Raw genomic sequence first — 19,968 nt, forward strand, 5'->3', positions numbered from 1 at the left:
CTATGGTCTCTGTCCTTGTTTCAAAAGAGGTGGGTGTGTCCTAACAATCCCTGCCAGAAGCACAGTAGGAGGGGGATAGCCTATCACAGGCCTGCAGTCACACAAGCAAAGACAGGCTTCAGTTCCTTAGCTGCTGGTACAATTTTGTTTTTCAGACAATATGTCTCCTTTGAGAAAGAACAGAACAGCTCAATGGCCAGTGAACCGCTTTCTAAAGGAAAATTATTTTGTCTTTTGACATTTTATCATTTGGTTGTGCACTGACAACACATTTAAATGTCAAGACAGTTGCAGAGCATTCAGTATTTGACTGAATCCAAAATGTATGGATTTATGGGGGGATGTAATATTGGTCACTAACGTAAAAAATCATTCGCAATTCTTTAGCAGTTTCACAATGCAAGAAACGCCTAATGATGAATATTATATCGCAACATGCAAATTTTTATTCACAAATGTATTCTCTTTTCGAATGTTATTACATTTCCCCCTTTATGTATTTATTTAATTCATACTCAAGGCTGAATGGCATTCATCTTTGGAATCACTTAACCAGCTGGGACACTTCTACATGTTGCCCTTAATTTGGAATTTCAGGGCAATTGCTTGTCCTTCCTTCTCTTAAAACTAGCATTTTATATTTCAGTTGCAGTGTGCGCATAGTTTACCAAGCTAGGATTTCCACTGTTCAACTTTTTACTGATCTTGGCAATATTTCAGGAACATTAAGAGAAAATATTTTTGTAAGAATAAACCAACCTTAAATAATTTACCCACTGTGTTAGGTACAAACAAGACCTGGCTTTCTCTATGTTTATCAGATTGTCATATTTATCAAATCCTCCATTTAGCCTGAAACATTGTTGATTTTGCTTTAAAAAAAAACTACTCATGAAAAAACAATTTTTAGGACTCATGAATTCCAATAAACATTATTCGTTTACAAGATGATTTCTAACAATTAAATATATATAATACTAAGGGGGTTATTTATTAAAACTCACTTTTTTCTGGTTGGGCTTCTTGGGGCAAAAACTTATTTTTTTCATGAAAAAACTACTCAAGTTTTTGGAGATTTATTATACGCTGATGCTGCAAAAAGCCAGAATCTGAAAATCCGGCATCTCAAACCTTTCAAGGTCATGAATAAGTCAATAGGAGATGTCCCTATCCCAATTTCAAGATATTGTGGTTTTTGCTGGATTTAGCCCGATAATCTGATAAATTCAGGATTTTCGGACAAAAACCCCCGAAAAAAAAACGTGTAATTCAGGAGAAAAGTCAGACAAAAAAACGTATGATTCAGATTTGTGCACGATGTAATAGAGTTTTTTTCAGATACAATTTATTTTAGTTATTTTAATGATTAATAAGGCAATATCGGAGATGGAAGTTTGGTCGAACTTTTATTTAATTTAAAAAATGAGGTAAAATTGGATTTTAGTAAATAACCTCCTGAATGTTCTCCATTTGTTTGTTTCAAGATGAGATTGGCACATTTTGTTTTTAAAAGATAACCACATGTGGGGACTGTATTAAAAGTCCTTCATAGAAAAATATATGCAAAAAAATGTTTTTAACTTGGTGCAAACAATTTTTCCTATGTGCATTAAAAGTCCTTAATGGAAAAATATATGCAAAGCAAATGTTTTTTCCTTGGTGCAAACAGTTTTTCCTATGTGCACATTTATTATAGCTTTTGCCAGCCAACTAAGGTATTTTGTGACCCATCAGAAAATGATTGCTCATTTTATAGCTTGCATCAATATACCTCTTACTGAAAAAATGGATATTTTTGCATAACAAATATGCTAGGTTTAAGCAGGTCATAAACATTGCTCTAGGTGTCATTAACATTTGTGGTGTAATAACTGTACAATGAAGATGTCAAAGCCAACATAGCTTCTTTGTAATCACATTTGAAATGGGACCTGAAATGTTCTGAAAGCTTGCTATTGTATCGCCTTTAAACTTCTTTTGTTATGCCTAATATCAAATGTTTTGCCCTAAGGTCAAAGGTTTTGAAGACCATTACATTCCATAATGTAAATCTTTGTATTATTTTATGTGAATCCATTTAAAAATAGCATTCATTACATGAGCCCTTATATGTGCAAGGTGCTCCACCTATTTAAGCTCAGCCCACTTCAATTTGCCAACCAGCAATCAATCAGTATCGGGAGAGGCATCAAGTGTATTGTATTCCCCTGGGTTAAACTTGTCTATTAATGACTAACAAAAAAGTACAGTTGGAGTCTTTAGTATACTGCTCATACACGAATGTGGTCTTTATTAAATATTTTCTAATTCATATTGTGAGCTGGACTTCAAACACTAGCAACCCTTGATTAATGTATCTGAGGTTGCTGTGAATCGTAATTTAATGAAAGTAGAAGAGGTGAAGTTGGATATATTTAATGATGGTCAATAATGGCATATGGTAACATTGTTTCAGCCTGTTTAATGTGTTGCTATCCCTCTGAAAATGCAACGTTACTGGGTGAATCATATGGTATTTATCATTAGTGGGGAAATGTATCCAACCAGACCAATCCATATCTGAGTGTAGTCCGATATTAAGAGGTTCCATAAAAGGCCAACACACCCTGTGTGTTTATGGACACCTTTGGTTACCATTTAAATAACAAAGCCTAGTGATTAATTGATCTCAAGTTCTGTTATCCAACAGTAAATCTAGAACTACTTCCATTACTCTTGACTCCGCCACTAATTGTTTGAGAAGTGCAGGGAATACAGAATATATTCGTTCTTTTCAACAGACACGGTCCACATCTGGCATATTCAAATCTCCTAGAGCCATCACCTCACCCATCATTGACATTTTTGCTCTACTAAAATTCTATCCAATTCTTCATCTGGCCCTGGGGTCATATAGATTATTCCTAGTCAACGGCACATCCTCCTAGACTCAGGCTTTCATTTATCTTCTTCTTGGTGCCCTGTAGTAAAATTGCTTTTTTTTCCCCTTAAATTAGGGAGTAACCAGGTTGGGATACTTTATATTCCAGCCATTATTTAATTAGGGAATTTATTACCTAAAAATAAAACAAGCAGTGGGCCCTTTGTTCAAATCCTTAACCCACTAGTTGAATGCAAGCTGCTAAATAATGTAGGATAATTAAAAATGATCATATTGTTCTAGCAGAGGAATGACAAAATACATGAGATAGAGGCATTTACTGAGTGGTTTACAGATATTTATCTTCATGCTATGAACTTTCCCCTGGTACATGTGCCATTAAGACATTTTTTTGAATATAGTCAAAATGTGATTTTACAATTATTATAATAACATTTTTTTCTGTAAGGGGCTGTATTGTAAAATTCCTTTATATGATTTGATAATGGGTTGGATGCCTTTTAAGCAAGAAAGGACACATGTAGTATCAATAATTAAACAATGATTTATTATTATTTGATTGCTATTAGGGGCTCAGGAAGTTTCTTTTTATTCCACTTTCAGTTTGAGCTGGCAGCTGCCATGTTGTCTTCTTCTAGACCAGTTTATAAAGTCTCTTTGATAGGTTGAACTTGATGTCTAACATACCATAAGGGTCATTTACGACCCACAAGTGCAGTTGTGGTCATGCACCATTAGGGGTAGTCTCAATCACTCTGAGCCTCAGGAAAATTCATTTGTAAGATGTGGAGGGTAGGAAACACTGGATATGAGTATATTAGTCAACTGTCCATCATTGCATGACACATGCATATTATCTTTCTTGCATTTATTTTATAAATATCAGCCAGGGAATACTCTGTATCCCTGTAGTATTTTTCTTGATTAATCCAAACAAATGGAAACTGCTGGGAGATGCCATGCATGTCAGTATTAACCTCTCCATTTTGATTAATATTACTAATGAGTGCTGACAATTAGAGACAGACATCCATATGTACTGTTGTGGCATACGGTGACACACGAATTGGCAGTTTTAAATGTGTCCTTTTACAGCTTTTAAATCCTGTGTTCTATGTTAACTTTCTCTCAGCAGCCTAAGGTCCTGATTTGTGAGAATAACACCATGTGACTACTGGATGATCCAATCCATTTCGCTGATAATAGTTTAGTGGCATCAGACTCTAGTAAAGCAGCAATTTAAGTCCATTTAAAAAAAATAATCCTATTTCTTTAAAATATTTCCTTATTGCCTTGTACGTGATCCTAACAAATATATTATATCATTTAGACTGTAAGCCCTATGGGGTAGGGTCCTCTAGCCTTTTGTTTCCTTGACACTGAGCACTTAATCTGTTTTGTAATTATATTTTATATTTATATGAATTGTATTTCTAATAATGCAGCTATTGTAACTTTTATTTCAATGACCCCTTGTTTGTCAATACTAATTTATTGTTTTGCTGTACAGTGCTTTGCCCTCAAGGAGCGCTATACAAATAAAAATATACATACATATATTATTAATCTTTATTGGGGACAAAACAAAACAATCCTGCTGGGTTTATATAATGTTTCAAAGTTTTTTTTTCAGTAAGTGATCCAAATTACACAAAGACATAATACTCCTTACCCAAGGCCCCAAGCATGCAGGATAACAGGTCACATACCTGTAATGCTAAAGGTCTACTGTTAAAGTGTCATTATACACATTTTCTTTATAAAAAAATCTCTAAATTTTAGTTAACATTCAATAGTTTGTGTGTGTTAGTGTGAATCATTCTTTAGAGATTTCAATGTTCATGTTTCTTTAAAATCAAATGTTCTCTGAAAAAAATTCATGGCATGTGTTTCTCCCGGAAGCACTCTGACCCCTTCAAACACGGGGTAGGTAAGCAGAGGGACTTTTTTTTGTTTTAATTTTTAATATAAATATCAAAACACAAGTGCATACCTCCAACCTTTCAGCCTTGAAGTCTCCTGGCTGCAGCAAAGAATTTCTGTTTGTTTTTGTTTTGTTTGATTTAGTAATAAAATTTGCCCTGCGCTTATTCAAAGCCATTATCAGTTCCACGTTGCAGAAGCCTGGAATATACTTACAACAGACGAGGGTTGATTTGTGTTTAATTTTTACAGCCAAATGCTTTTCAGTCAACACATGTGGTATAAATATCAACAGTGATTTTACTCCAACTGCTCTTGGATAGCATTAACAGCGTTCATAGAAAGGATCCTTTGTTTTTGTGTCAGAACATATCTTTTAACTGCCAGCGCATTTCAGAACTATTAAGAAAAGAATAAAAATATGCAATTGCATTATTGCATACCACCCTACTCTCCATGTAAATTCCAGTTAATTAAAGCGATATTATTGCTTTATTACATATACATCGACTCTTGGAAAATGTGTAAGATCCTGTAGAACGGTCTTTCTTAATTCTTATTTTCAGGGAACACAAATTAAGTCTGGAAGTCAGCTTTGTAATCCAAGAACTGATTCTGGAACTGGTTCCTCCATATTTTAATTACTTATTAGCAGGAAGGATATTGTATTAATGGGGAACATGGAGACCCGCTATTAACTGCAGCTCAACCCATAGGTTAAAGGAGAACTATATGTTCTGAAAGAAAACTGATTGATTCTAATAAGTAACTATTTTCTTTTATATCTTTTCCCTTAAGCCTCCATTTTTTGTGTCACTCAGTGATCACCTGACAGGAAGGAATGCAGGTTCTAATAGGAAGTAGGGCGGGAGTAAAAGACAATGCTTTCATTGATTGATTTAATGTAGAATGTATTGTATGTGTGGGATTGAAAGTGTTTTAATATGGATTGTTTGTGTGCCATATTTTTGTAGAGATCAGGGCTGTAGCTTCCCTATTAAGAAGCCCTGTTGTAGATATTTTGTTAGTTGCTTATGGACTATGGCTAGTTTTTCTCTGTGCACACAAGAAACCTTTAGGGAATTTATACTGGAATAACTGATTTTATTTGGGGCAAATCAGAAGAATTTCATCTGACATCAAGGCTAATTACCATACAGGTGTGATTTGGAATGTGTTTACCTCCATTATGTAGGATATTCAAACTGAAGGCGCTGAAAGTATATGCTTATTATGTCTTAATTTGTCTTGATTTCATCTTTTACTTCCTAAAATTCCTGTAAGAAGGTGTAGCCTGTATATATCTATTGTATATAAAAATAGCCAAAGAGGTTAAAGGTCCTACTAAAGCATTCTCACTACTAAGAATACGTGTGAGTAACATGGTTAATTGGTTAGCAGTCAGGCACATCGGTGTTTGGTAGATGCCAGGTTGGAGGCTGACTTGATATGTCATTAAATTCACATAAACATTAACGTATTAGGCTTGTTTAAAGAGTGGAAATCTGAAGAAGAGAAACATTATTAATGGGAAGAAAGAGATAGCAGCAGCCACCCTAGTCACCAGACCTAAATACACCCCCCCCACTAGAGAACTGCGCATGTATGTGCTTGACATCACTTCTGACTGCCGGCACCATTTACCAAAGACCTGGGTACCCATTACCCCCAGCTTCGCATCTGGATTTACATAGCAAGTCTCCTGCAGCGACTGGGGAGATGTCTTATCTCTGTGTAAAGGAGTTGAGTGTAAGCCATGTTCTATTATCACGAGGACAAGGCACTTTTAGGCCAAGATAGAGTATAATTTAATATAATTATATAATAATATAATCTGAAATATTCTGTATGTACAATATAGTTTTTAATCCACCAAGAGCCTGGTGTACCACAGAACTGTTATAGTCTTTCTTATAGGCTGGTAGTAAAGTGATCATTTTTTTTTAAATTCACTACATGGAAAGTGTCTGATTGTGAAATTAAGGGGGTTATTTATCAAAGGTCAAATGTTAGAGTTTTTTATACCTCGTATGAACTCACAACTCGAATGGTATCTTAAAAAAACACTTGATTCTGCAAGTTCGAGTTGCAAAACCCAAAAACTTAAATTGATCGAGTTTTCGGCAAAAAAAAACTCAAATTGCTGGAATCATTTGAGTTTTCAGGCAAAATCCTCCGAAAAAAAAATCGAACATTATGAAGGCATCTTCATAATGGTTCAGGGGACCTCTGCCATTGACTCCTACATGACGTTGACAGGTTTTAGATGGTGTATTTTGGGATTAGAGCTATTTCCAAGGTTGAGGTTTCATAAATCTCGAAAAATTCTAGTTTTTTTTCAAAAAAAAATTAAATTGACCTGAAAATGTGTTTTAAACAAAAACTTGAAAACTCGAATTTTCATGGAAAACCTTAATAAATCTGCCCCTAACACTACCAACACTAGTGACCTTATACTGGATCAAAAGTTAGACCACAGAGAGTAGTCTTAAAGGAACAGTTCAGTATAAAAAAAAACTGGGTAAATAGATATTCTGTGCAAAAAAAAAAATCTAATATAGTTAGTTAGGCAAATATGTAATGTATAAAGGTTGGAGTGACTGGATGTCTAACATAATAGCCAGAACACTACTTCCTGTTTTTCAGATCTCTAACTCTAAGTTAGTCAGTGACTTTAAGGTGAGCCACATGGGACATATCTGTTCAGTGAGTTTGCAATTCATCCTCATCATTTAGCTTAGATTCAAAAGCAACAGTTATGACCCTTGTGGTCCCCCCCTCAAGTCAGTGGTTGGTTACTGCCTGGTAACCAATCAGTGAAAACCAAGAGAGTAGGAAGTAGTGTTCTGGCTATTATGTTACACATCCAGTCACTCCAGCCTTTATACATTACATTTTTACTATACTAACTATATTAGAAACATTTGCACAGACTATCTATTTACCCATTTTGTATTTGTATACTGAACAATTCCTTTACCGGTAAGTATATTTTGAATGTGTCTGCAGAGTACAAACTCTATAAAGACTTGCTAGGCATTAACAAACACAGCGCAATGCGTTCTACTGTCTTTTTTACACTGGTAACTGTATGTGCAAGAGCGTATGTTCATATATTATACAGTATATATAATGAATAACCTATTCATGCTGTGCCACCTTCTGGTTAAATTAAAGAGGTGCATATGTACTTTTTGTTATTTTATTTTTTTTAGTAATAATGTTAAAACTTTTTTCCCTTGGTGTATTTGGACCAGTTGAGATACAAATAAATATTAGTATTTTGGGGTTTGACTTTTATCTGACCAATTATATCAAATTTCTGGCTGATTGCTGTGACCTTAATTTGTTATCTATATTACTTTTTAAGCAATATGACATTCTAATGTTGGAGGAGAAGATAAAATATGTTTTTAGGTCACCAAATCCTAGCCAGTTTCCTGTAGTCTCCCCAGAATCTGTGTGCATTTCTTCCCCTCCACAGATTGTTACCTTAAAGGGGTGGTTTGCCTTTAAGTTAACTTTTAGAATGTTATAGAATGGCTAAGTATAAGCAACTTTTCAAGTGGCCTTTGTTGTTTACTATAGTTTATTGAATTATCTGCCTTCTTCTGACTGTGTCCAGCTTTCACTGGCCCCATCTTAAAACAAATGCTCTGTAAAGTTAAAAAATTAATTTTTATTGCTATTTTTCAGTACTCGTCTTTTAGGCACTCCCCTATTGATATTCAAGTCTTTTATTCCAACCAATACATGGTTGCTAGGGTAATTTGAACCCTAGCAACCAGATTGCTGAAATTGCAAACTGGAGAGCTGCTGAATAAAAAGCTATATAATTCAAAAACCCCAAATAATAAAATATGAAAACAAATAGCAAATTGACCATCACTCTCTACATCATACTAAAAGTTAATTTAAAGGTGAACAACCCCTTTAAAGTAAGTGTGTATGCCTTTCCCTCAATAGATTGTCCTTATTGTCTTTGTTTATGCCTTCCCTCGCCACGTCCCCCCTAAATGGCTATGTATATGCTTTACCCTTTATAGACTGTCCAATAGATGTCTGTGTGTATGTCTTTCCCTCTTCAGACTGTCCCACATATGCAAGTATTTTTATACATCATTCATCTATCTCAACGCTCAACATCAGCTGCTCCCATATGCATGTCCCTTCACTGGCTCCCAATCTCTTCTAGAATCAAATTCAAATTACTCACGTTCAAGGCCCTTAATAATAAAGCCCCTCCCTATATTTCATCTCTGATCTCCAAATACACTCCTTCACGAAACCTACGCTCTGCTTCTGATCTTCGCCTCACTTCTCCTCTCATCACTTCTGCCCATTCTCGTCTACAAGACTTCTCTCGGGCTTCTGCTTTTCTCTGGAACTCTCTGCCTCGAGCTGTCAGACTTTCTCCTTCTTTCCAAACTTTCAAGTGCTCCTTAAAGACCCACCTGTTTAAAGAAGCTTATTCAATGTACCTTAATTAAATAAATCATTGCTGTATCAAAAATCATATTGTTTCTAAAATCCTAATGTCTCAATTGTACCCTAACCTTTACTTTGTAAACTCTAATTTGTAGGGCCCTCCAATCCAATTGTACTCTGTATCCCTTGTTTGCTATCCTCCATTACAATTGGATTGTTATAACTAACGTAAATCACTGCTTATCTTGTCAGCGCTATATAAATGATGATGATGATACATCAAAAGCACCAACCACAGTCATTTGTAGGAGTAAATAATACATTTGCATTTGGAATCAAGTGCCATATGCAGATATGTGCCCAAATAGGCCATATCAATTATCCATGGACATATTTTACTTTACAAACAAACTGTTCCATAGCAAGATTCTAAAAATATGTACTTTGAATATATGATACTAGGTTTAATACTGCATGTATTACTTGTTTTTTATAGGTTTCCCTCATCCCAAATTAACTTGGTTAAAGAAGGAATATGCTCTGGCGAACAATTCTTTTCTACTCTCCAACGGTTCTCTACTGCTCACCAATGTATCCGATGGAAATGAGGGAACGTACTTCTGCATAGCAACCAATGCCCTTGGAAAAACGGTAGCAATGTCTGTACTCCGCTTATCTGGTTAGTATCTGCCTCTCTGCTGCATTCTTATAGTATGACAAAGTGCTGGCCTAGTTTTCTAATCCTCTCGGCTTTTATAGCATTCTTGGGAGAGAATTGTTGGGATATAAAGTCATGGGTATTTTTTTTTTCCTGAACACATTGAATGAATGTGAAGCCGGCCTGCTTGCTTTATATCCTTGCTCTGCAGTTGCCCTATAAATCATAAACCAACATGCACGATTTTCCCCTAGCAAGGTGGGAGTGTTTGATGTGTCTATTCCAGTCTGTATGATTGAATTCTACTAGGTGAGCTAATGAAATTCTAACCAGACTGTTTTGAAGTTTAAGACAATATTCATAATGGTTCTGGGATTCTTCATTAGAGGTTGTCAAAAAAAATGAAAATGCACAGGCCCTACAAAAGGCTGGCTATGGCAACTGCATTATTTCACCATGGTGTACAGTGACTTGGCAATGTTGCCTCTTATCTGACATTTTCCATTTTACCATTGTAGTATGAGAGGGCACTGGCCATTGAGGCATTTGCGCTTGTAATAAAACGGAAACACCAGTACTTGTATCCAGCTCAGCATGTGCCTCATCCACAAAAAGAACTGTCCAGCCTGTAAATCTTACAGGTTCCGGTTTGCCCACAAGCAGCTGATTTTTTTTTTTTTTGTAGGTCACAGAATGCAGGACTCGCATGATGAACAGTCCAAGGGGAAAGGCAGGCGGAGAATTATAATGGCTTCTGCCAGTGGCACTCATATTGTGGGTAAAGCAGGAGACCTCTTGCGTATAGGTAGGTCAAATGAATTTTTATATGCATGGGCATTTCTTTTGCCTTTCTTTTCAGTATATCTCTGTAAGCTTATAGTGCATTAGGCAGCAAAATGTTGGAACCTAACTCACCAACGTTTGAGCATAATGAATTACAAGTATGGGATCCATTATCCACAAACCCATTATCCAGAAAGCTGCGAATTACAGAAAGTCCTCCATTGACTTCATTCTACCCAAATAATACAAATTTCTTTAAATTATTTCCTTTTTCTCTCTATTAATAAAACAGTACCTTGTACTTGATCCCAACTAAGATATCATGAATCCTTATTGGAAGCAAAACAAGCCTATTGGTTTTATTTAGTGTTTGCATGATGTTCTAATAGACTTAAGGTATGAAATTATGGAAAGATCCGTTAGTGGGGAAACCCCAGGTCGGGCATTCTAGATAACAGGTCCCATACCTGTATTTTAATTTACTTTTTTTTTTAATTTCCCTGTTTGCACTGTTTATCTAAAAAAAAAAAGAAAAATTATAGATTTTGATTAAACCATTAGGCAAAAAGTAAAGCACAAACCCAAATTATTGCACTCACATCAAAAAGGGGGTATACTGTTCCTTTAAATTTGAGCTCCAAACTAATTACAGTTGGGTACCTGGGTACCTAATCTGTTCAAGGGAAAAAGAATGGAAGATAATCTCTATTTATAACTAGAGTATATTTTCCGGAGTCCTGTTGTATCTAGTTCTATATAATTGCATTCATAGCAACCCAGCATAATAATAAGAAAAACTATGCCTTAATGCCTCCCTACACCTACTGATTTTGTTGTAGGTTGCCCAGTACAAACCAGCCACCGGAATACAATACACTGGTTTTCGGGAATGAAGCCCATTGAAGGAATCGAAGGGTTCCAATACAGAGTTCTGGTCTCGGGTCGTGTTCTGGAAATATATCCCTTATCTGAGCAGTCGGCTGGAGAGTACAGATGCTGGACTTCAAATAATTCAAAGACGATGTCGGCTTGGGTGAATGTCACACTGCAAAGTAAGCTTTTAGGAACTCTCCTGCAAGTCCATCTCCTCTTACTGCTATAAAACAGCACAGTGTCAGTGTCAGACTGGGATGCCTGGGGCCCACCAGAAAACCTTTGGCCACATGCCTACTCTCCAAAATATTTTTCCTTTTTTTGTCATTCACTTTCTTTATTCTTTTAATCACTATTCCTCAAATATTATGATCAGTCTCTACCTCCATTTCTTCTGTTTATTCTTATATAGAAATGGGGCAACTGCTGTTTTATAGGCATACAAGGCAAATAGTTGGGTGAGTAGAAGGGCCCACTGACACCTGGGCCCACCGGGAGTTTTCCTGGTATCCCGGTGGGCCAGTCCGACACTGCAGTGTTAAATTGATTTAACAGTTAATGCTAGCTACATTACTCAGTTCTGTAACAGATTACTGTCCTTGATCTAAAGCAACATTTAATGCGTCACAACCAGTGTGTTAGTATTGTATGAACTACGATCTGCCCCAGCATGACACAAATGCACACAAATGTGGGTACAACAAGGATTGTACAGCAATTAGCAGCAACTGGTAGAGCACCCTGATAGGTGAACTCACAGCTGTACTTCACACTGGTGCTACAGTACTGGGTCTTGGTCCAAAGTTTGACCCATAATGGACAGTGAGGAGCTGAACTTTTATACTTGTTGTTTTCAAGGCACAGAACTCCAATACAATGCATTTGACAATGCACAAATCTCTTCCATAAACTCTTCTGTATTCTGTCCCTTACAACTCCATGTCAGAATGAATGATACTTAATCTTCACTTACTGTTGTTCTGATGCTCCTGGCAAAGTTTTATCTACGATTGGGTCTTAACCACTCCCAAAACATTATCTTGCACAGGTTATTACCTATCATATTTACTAGTGTAGTTGTATACAGTATTCAGTGGAAAAAAATATATTTATGTATATAGGTATCACTACAGGTGGTTGATGGCTTATCAACCTGATGGTCTCAAAGAATAAAATCCTTTACCATCAAAAGAAAACACAAACTGCAGTGTGAAGGACCAACATACAATCTCACATATTTAATATAAAAGATGGTGGATTAACTCTGGTGTTGACTGCAGTACTAGGTGTTTTTGACATGATGGGAGCCCAGTCATATATTGTACCCTCTGTGGCCCCTAGCCTCTAGATATATCCTGTATTTGTGCAGTATAAGAAGAAGAAGAAGAAGAAGAGATTTGGTTCCAACTTGGCCTGCGTAACATGGTGCAAAGTTTGGCCTGACTATAAAACATTTTTTTCACTTGAATGAGTTTTATTTAATTGATTAAAAAAAGTTTCCACCATAAAACATGAACTAGAGCAGTAACTGTGTAGAGATATGTTTGATATATATCCCCAATGACAGAGTTACACACTATACTACTTGCTAATAGCACGCAAAGGCCCTTTTAGCTATTTTCAGCCTAAGGAATATTACATCTGCTTATGCACTGAAACAGATCATATTACTTCTCTTTCTGCTCACTTTATTGCTGTATTAAAGAGGAACCTGCAGGGTTACAACCCCCTACTTATGACACAAGCATCGAGCTTGACAGACTATAACTAAGTGATTGGTACAACCATCTTTTTTTCCGTCTGAAATAAAAAAGATATTGCAGCATAAGCATTTATGTATAAGGCAATTTATCGTTAACAGTGAAACTTTCAAATCATGAATAAAAAATGTCTAAAACATGGGCCTCTTTGGTGAAACACAATTCCTAGAAAAAAATGTAGAAAACAATGAATTAAGGAGCCCAGCGATTGTAGAAATAATGAGCTTGTGGACACAGCTGGTTACTATCAGTTCATCTGGGGGTTTGTAATTACTTACAAATCAGTCAGCTTTGTCAAGTGCTCCATCTCCAAGCAAGTTTCTGTGGGGGAAATACATATATAATTATGAAATTTATACAAGCAGTTTTGCATTCAGACCCTCAGATTCTGTTCAGTAATAAACATATGTATACATTTTGGATATTTGGTATTTAATAATGTTTCAGATATCTGCATAATATATGGCTGTAGCTGTGACGTAACTAGTAACATAGTTACATAGTTAAATTGGGTTGAAAAAAGACAAAGTCCATCAAGTTCAACCCCTCCAAATGAAAACCCAGCATCCATACACACACCCCTCCCTACTTTCACATAAATTATATATACCCATATCTATACTAACTATAGAGTTTAGTATCACAATAGCCTTTGATATTATGTCTGTCCAAAAAATCATCCAAGCCATTCTTAAAGGGGAAGGAAACCTAGTCGGCGCAAACCCCCCACTCCCCCTCCCGTTTGTTGCCCACCCTCCCCCCGGCCTACCCGTCCCGCTGGGCAAATGCCCCTAACTTGTTACTTACCCTTCTGCGCAGGTCCAGTCCAGGGAGTTCACCGACGACATCTTCTTCCACGCGATCTTCTTCCTGCTGTGAACGGCGCATGCGCAGTAGGATCATTTAGCCGGTACGATCTACTGCGCATGCGCATGACTTTTGGCGCATGCGCAGTAGATCCGTACCGGCGAAATGATCCTACTGCGCATGTGCCAAAACACCGTTCAAAGCAGGAAGAAGATCGCGTGGAAGAAGATGTCGTCGGTGAACTCCCTGGACTGGACCTGCGCAGAAGGGTAAGTAACAAGTTAGGGGCATTTGCCCAGCGGGACGGGTAGGCCAGGGGGGAGGAGGGAGGGAGGGTGGGCAACAAACGGGAGGGGGGGTGGGGGGTTTGTGCCGACTAGGTTTCCTTCCCCTTTAAAGGCATTAACTGAATCAGCAATCACAACATCACCCGGCAGTGCATTCCACAACCTCACTGTCCTGACTGTGAAGAACCCCCTACGTTGCTTCAAATGAAAGTTCTTTTCTTCTAGTCTAAAGGGATGGCCTCTGGTACGGTGATCCACTTTATGGGTAAAAAGGTCCTCTGCCATTTGTCTATAATGTCCTCTAATGTACTTGTAAAGTGTAATCATGTCCCCTCGCAAGCGCCTTTTTTCCAGAGTTACTGGGCCCCACAGCAATTTCAGTGTAGGTCCCTGCAGCAATTTCAGTTTAGGGCCCCAAAACATTAGTAAGTTGATCTATTTTATGAATACATATTGAAACTGCTTAATAATTAGAACCTCACTGGACCCTCGACAGCCCTGGGGCTGCAGGGGCTGCCCTCTCTGTAGTTACATCCCTGGCCTGCAGAAAATAACATGTTAGCCTCTTTATTCAGCAGCAACAATGCATATCATAAGCCAATGTAGTATATTTTGATCAGTTGGAGCAAATGTGGCACCTTCAATTTGTTGGTTTAGTTGCCCAAACTCTTGTGCAGCAAAGTTTATTTTATGGCAGCCCTGTCTTTACCGCTTGGATAAGGCAGTAAGTACAAGGACCCATTTCAAGGTATCTGCTTTAGGAAGGACCATCAGCACAATAAGGACCTCACTACGATCATTTTACTGAGAAACAGCTATGGTGCAAGTTTTAAAATAATATTTTAGGCAATATTAAAGGCAATATAATCTTATATACTATGAGTGTCCATTCATATGCAGCATCAGACTGGGGGGTCATGGGTCCACTGGGGCTGCAATCTAAGGGCCCCCCTCACACCCAACATGGGAAAAGGAACTAAATCACAGGCACTCAGGGAATAATGCTAGCAGGACGAACCCCTGCAAGGTTTACTGCGTGATGCAACTTTTCAGGGCAAAACCACCCAAAAAAAACCCAGACACCCACCAGGCCCCCCACCACATTCATTGAGGTCCTCCACATGCCAACACTGAAACCCGCCCCTTGCATGTGCCCTGTACTTTTTCCTTTGTGGCTGCAATAAATGGAGGCCAGAGGGGGTGTCGTTAGTCTAAGGGCAGTGCCAGTGGTGCCCACAGGGTTTTTCCCCAGTGTCCTGTAAGCCCAGTCCGACCCCGTTCATATCAATTCATATAATATTCTATTCCTGCCTTCTACAATGGTTCTATAAAAATATATACCACAGTGTTTTCTTTGTTTTTTACAGGTTACCACTTAGAATATGGGGAATGGACTCAATGCTCATCTCCATGTGGAAACAACGGCACCCAGAGCAGCACACAACATTGTGTTAATGCCAAGGGGCACAGAGTGAATGACACATTGTGTGAACATCTTCATCCTTTAGTGATTAAGTCACAGACATGCAATAGAAAAGATTGCCCAGCAAGGTGAGCCATGGCTTCATTACCAGTAGCATAATAAGTATTTGGGTTTTTGCAAGTACATATGCTTTATTAGGGGGAAAAAGCAGGACCTTTGAGTGTGCAAATTAGGATTTGGATTTGGTTCAGCCTTTGCACTTGTGCTGTCTGATTTGGGAAGGATAAAATGGGTGATAAAGAATACTTCTAAAATAAGGTACATTTATACAAGCAACCTGAAAAAAGCTTTACAATCTGCACCAGGTCTAGTAACCCATAATAACCAGTCAACAAACAGCATTTACTATTGAGAGCAAGCATATTATTGGTTGCTGTGGGTTACTAACCAGGGCACATAGTTATGCTGCAGCTTTCACTATATTATAATATATTATTTGAGTACTACATGTTGTGTTCTCTTGTAGATGGTTTACAGGTGCTTGGTCTGACTGCAGCACCGTATGTGGCACTGGAATCCAGCAACGACAAGTGACTTGCCAACAGAAAAAATCCGATGGAAACATAAAAGTTCTGTCTCCCAGTTCCTGTCAATATGCTGACCCTCCAGCGACACAGAAGCCATGTTCTTCTGATGCCTGTGTAGACTGGCTTGCTCAGCCTTGGGGACAGGTACATTTTCATGGTGACTGTTTGTTTCATAAGAAAGGAATAAAGATGAAAATACTGTCCCCTGGGTGTTGGGGCAGGGGTCTTTCAGTTATTCCCAGGTTTATTCACCTTTTCCTGGCCCCCTGCATATGCTACCCTGACACCCTCCAAAATATATACCTTTGTCATTAATCTACAAATGATATGTCATTATTACTCCTCTCTGCATTTCTGTTCTTTTGTTTATGTTTTCACCTAATCACTTCTTGTATTTCACCCATTATTATCCACTTACCCTACCCTACAATCCTACCCTACAATTCCCTTGTTGCCTGTTGCCTCTTCTCTTTCCATGATGCCCCTGTTTTTGTCTACTCCTTGCACTGGTATGTTCAATTATATTGCCACATCTTTTACAAGTGGTGACAGGTACTTGAGATTGAGAGTAACATTGCCATGAATCAGTGGTTGGGTGGTACTGCTAAAATATGTTTCCAATCATATGCATTGGTACAGTGGTGCTCGGTGCAAGTTTCTAATAGTGTAAATATGGACCCAACTACTTCTGTAAATAGTGTCAATGTTTCATTCATTCTAGCAATGTGTGTTAGTAATTGAACCATAAATTGAATTACTTTTCCCAGGAACTGTGTGCAACCTTCCCTTGTATCTGTACACTTGGGGGCAGATTTACCCTCGATATTCGACCGTTGAAGTAAATTTGAAGAAAATTTTGCGATATTCCTATGATATTCCATCGATCGAAGGATATTCCTTTGATCAGAAAATTTTTAGCTAACATTGGCCTCGGTAGGTTTTAGGTGGCGAACTAGGGGGTCGAAGAATTTTTTAAAGAGACAGTACTTTGACTATCGAATGGTCGAATAGTCGAACAATTTTTAGTTTGAAACGTTCGATTCGAAGGTCGTAGTCGAAGGTCGAAGTAGCCCATTCAATGGTTGAAGTAGCCAAAAAAACATTCGAAATTCGAACTATTTTTCCTCTTTTCCTTCACTCGAACTAAGTAAATGGGCCCCTTGATATACTCATGAGATTAGTTAACAAACTAAGGGACAAGCACAGAAATGAGGCATGTCTTTATTATATATTTAAATTGCATTCTTTAATGTTAAAAAACTTGTTTTCTGAAAATCAGCTTTTCCTTTAAAGTTCCCATTTAAGATGTTTGGTTAAAAAAATATATCTTTAACCAGCATCACATACCTATCACTCACCGGCAGGCTGATTACTTTCATACCCTGGTATGAATATTTGTGATTCTTTTTCGGCCACATTCTGCAAATATGTAAAAAATAAACATTGCTATAATGTTCGTCATTCTTTAAATTATTGTGCTCCGTTGCTATACAGTTCCTTGGTAAATGGATAGCAACACCAGATCCAGTTTAAGTCAAATAAAGACCTAGCAGAAAGCTTATGCTAAACATAGTGTTCTGCCCTCTGTACTGGATATGTTATATATGTCATTTGCCTACTCTTAACCTTTATCTGCCCCTCTGGCCAAATGATGTCACACTATGTCCCAACAGTCTTGAAAAATGTGCTGTTCCAGCTAAGAAGAATCTGAATATAGAGTCACCAGCAGTACAAAGTTAGAACGGACTGCCAGAGACAGACCAACAAGTTGTTGGTAGTGATGAGCAAATCCCTTTTCTCTTGGCCAGAAAATTTGTGACGGAAACACATTGAAGTCAATAGGTGGTTTTCCGCTGGCACTTTTTTCAGCAGCAACTTTTGTGCTCAAAACTCATCGGAGTCTGTTGGTGGTTTCTTGCAGCAACTTTTTCTCATGGAATACATTGGAGTCTATGGGTGGCAAAATTTTGCAGCTGAAAGTGAAATTATGAATCCATAGCTTCCAAAAAATGCTGCTTAACAGCTGGTCACTGCCAGCCCGGTATTATGTAGAAATAGAACTAGGGCTAGCCTTAGGGGTAGCAATGGAAGCTATAAACTGGCCCTTCCAAAGCAGTGTCAGCTCTGTGTCTGTGGCTCTTACTATGGCTCACTAGGTCAGACTTCTCCTCTAAAAGTAGCACATTTCTATGTGCCACTGGATGAAAATGAAGAAAAGGTAGAACCCACTGTACTGTAATTGTTTGATAAATGTCCACAAATTCCACAGACAGGCTAGGGCATGGTGCAGGTAAAGAGGGAGTCCTTGACAGTGGATGGATACTAATGGTTAATTGGTGCTCTCCAGAACCAAACTGCATGTGTCCCTTCAAACTCAATAACAAATGCACTTCCTGAGTGGGTCACCTCAGTCACTTCACTAATGAGTCCTGTCTATGTTTAATAAAAGGCCAGATCTGTGCCTCCTGTTATACGTAGTAACCATGATAGTTACCCAATCCAAGTACAGGTATTGTGACTGTTCCTGAGCTACTTACTTACTAAACCTGTGCCCAAGTCAGGTTCTGCTTAGTTCCTGGACTCCATAGTGAATCATAGTGACTGCAGTGGTGAATCAGCCACGCACCCTGAGCACCCTTATACCTCTCTGTGTAGATCTTCCCATTCTAACACTATACAAATTTATTTTCTTTTAGTGTTTGAATCAGTGCATTGGACAAGGAATGGGGTTGCAGCATCGCCAAGTGTTGTGCCAGCACCATAATGGCACATCAGTGTCAGAAGCTTCATGTGACAGGAAAAAAAGGTATTTGTCTAATGGTAGCAAAATATTTTTAGACACTTTCTGTCACTTCACCTGTTGCTTGCTGTCATGCAAACATTTCTACATTATATGGCCTTTTCTGATATTGTTCACAACAGAACCCTTTGTTGTATACCCATGGAAGTTATGCTTCATTTACAATGATACCTATAGTCTGAGACCTTGGAAATTGTACCTATAGAAAGTTATATCTAAAAAGCTTCTGGTCTTTGGAAGGGATACATTGTGGCAAATGTTGCACTCAAGCCCATTGACTGCTATATGGATGAGAGATGTAGTACATTTTCCTTAATTGGCTGAACTTATGTCATAGGATAGGCAACCCCATTCTTTCAGACGATTGTGCCCAGCAGCACAAGGGTTAAAGACCACAACATAATGAACAAACTGACTATATGAGATGGATAGAATGTGTATGATGGAATCTGAGGGCAGAAATAGCTTTACAGAAAGATATTGTGTTTTTTTCTTTTCCATACAGGCTAGCAGCCAGAAAAACATGTTCATCTGAAATGTGTGATGTGTACTGGAGGACAGGCCCATGGAGACCCTGCACTGCTGCGTGCGGAAATGGGTTCCAGTCCCGGAAGGTAGACTGTGTGCACAAGAAGAACAGCAAAGTGGTGGCTGACCAGTACTGTGTGTGGAAACGGAGGCCAACAACTTGGCAGCACTGCAAGGCCACAGCCTGTGGAAGTATGCAAATGTTTGGCTATTTCAGTCACTAACAGTCT

At 38.0% G+C, this 19,968-nt stretch overlaps 1 protein-coding gene across 1 annotated transcript in view; it reads left to right on the forward strand.

Annotated features, from left to right (window-relative positions):
- Nucleotides 1–19,968, forward strand: part of adamtsl3.L (ADAMTS like 3 L homeolog) — a 262,968-nt gene that overhangs the window by 240,545 nt on the left and 2,455 nt on the right. The window contains exons 24-30 of the mRNA XM_018253141.2: nt 9,729–9,911; nt 10,576–10,695; nt 11,513–11,725; nt 15,768–15,951; nt 16,350–16,554; nt 19,107–19,216; nt 19,716–19,930. Coding sequence (XP_018108630.1) covers nt 9,729–9,911; nt 10,576–10,695; nt 11,513–11,725; nt 15,768–15,951; nt 16,350–16,554; nt 19,107–19,216; nt 19,716–19,930 — 1,230 coding nt within the window. The remainder of the gene's footprint in view (nt 1–9,728; nt 9,912–10,575; nt 10,696–11,512; nt 11,726–15,767; nt 15,952–16,349; nt 16,555–19,106; nt 19,217–19,715; nt 19,931–19,968) is intronic.

The sequence above is a fragment of the Xenopus laevis genome, chromosome 3L (assembly GCF_017654675.1).
Source record: "Xenopus laevis strain J_2021 chromosome 3L, Xenopus_laevis_v10.1, whole genome shotgun sequence".
Lineage (NCBI taxonomy): Eukaryota > Metazoa > Chordata > Amphibia > Anura > Pipidae > Xenopus > Xenopus laevis.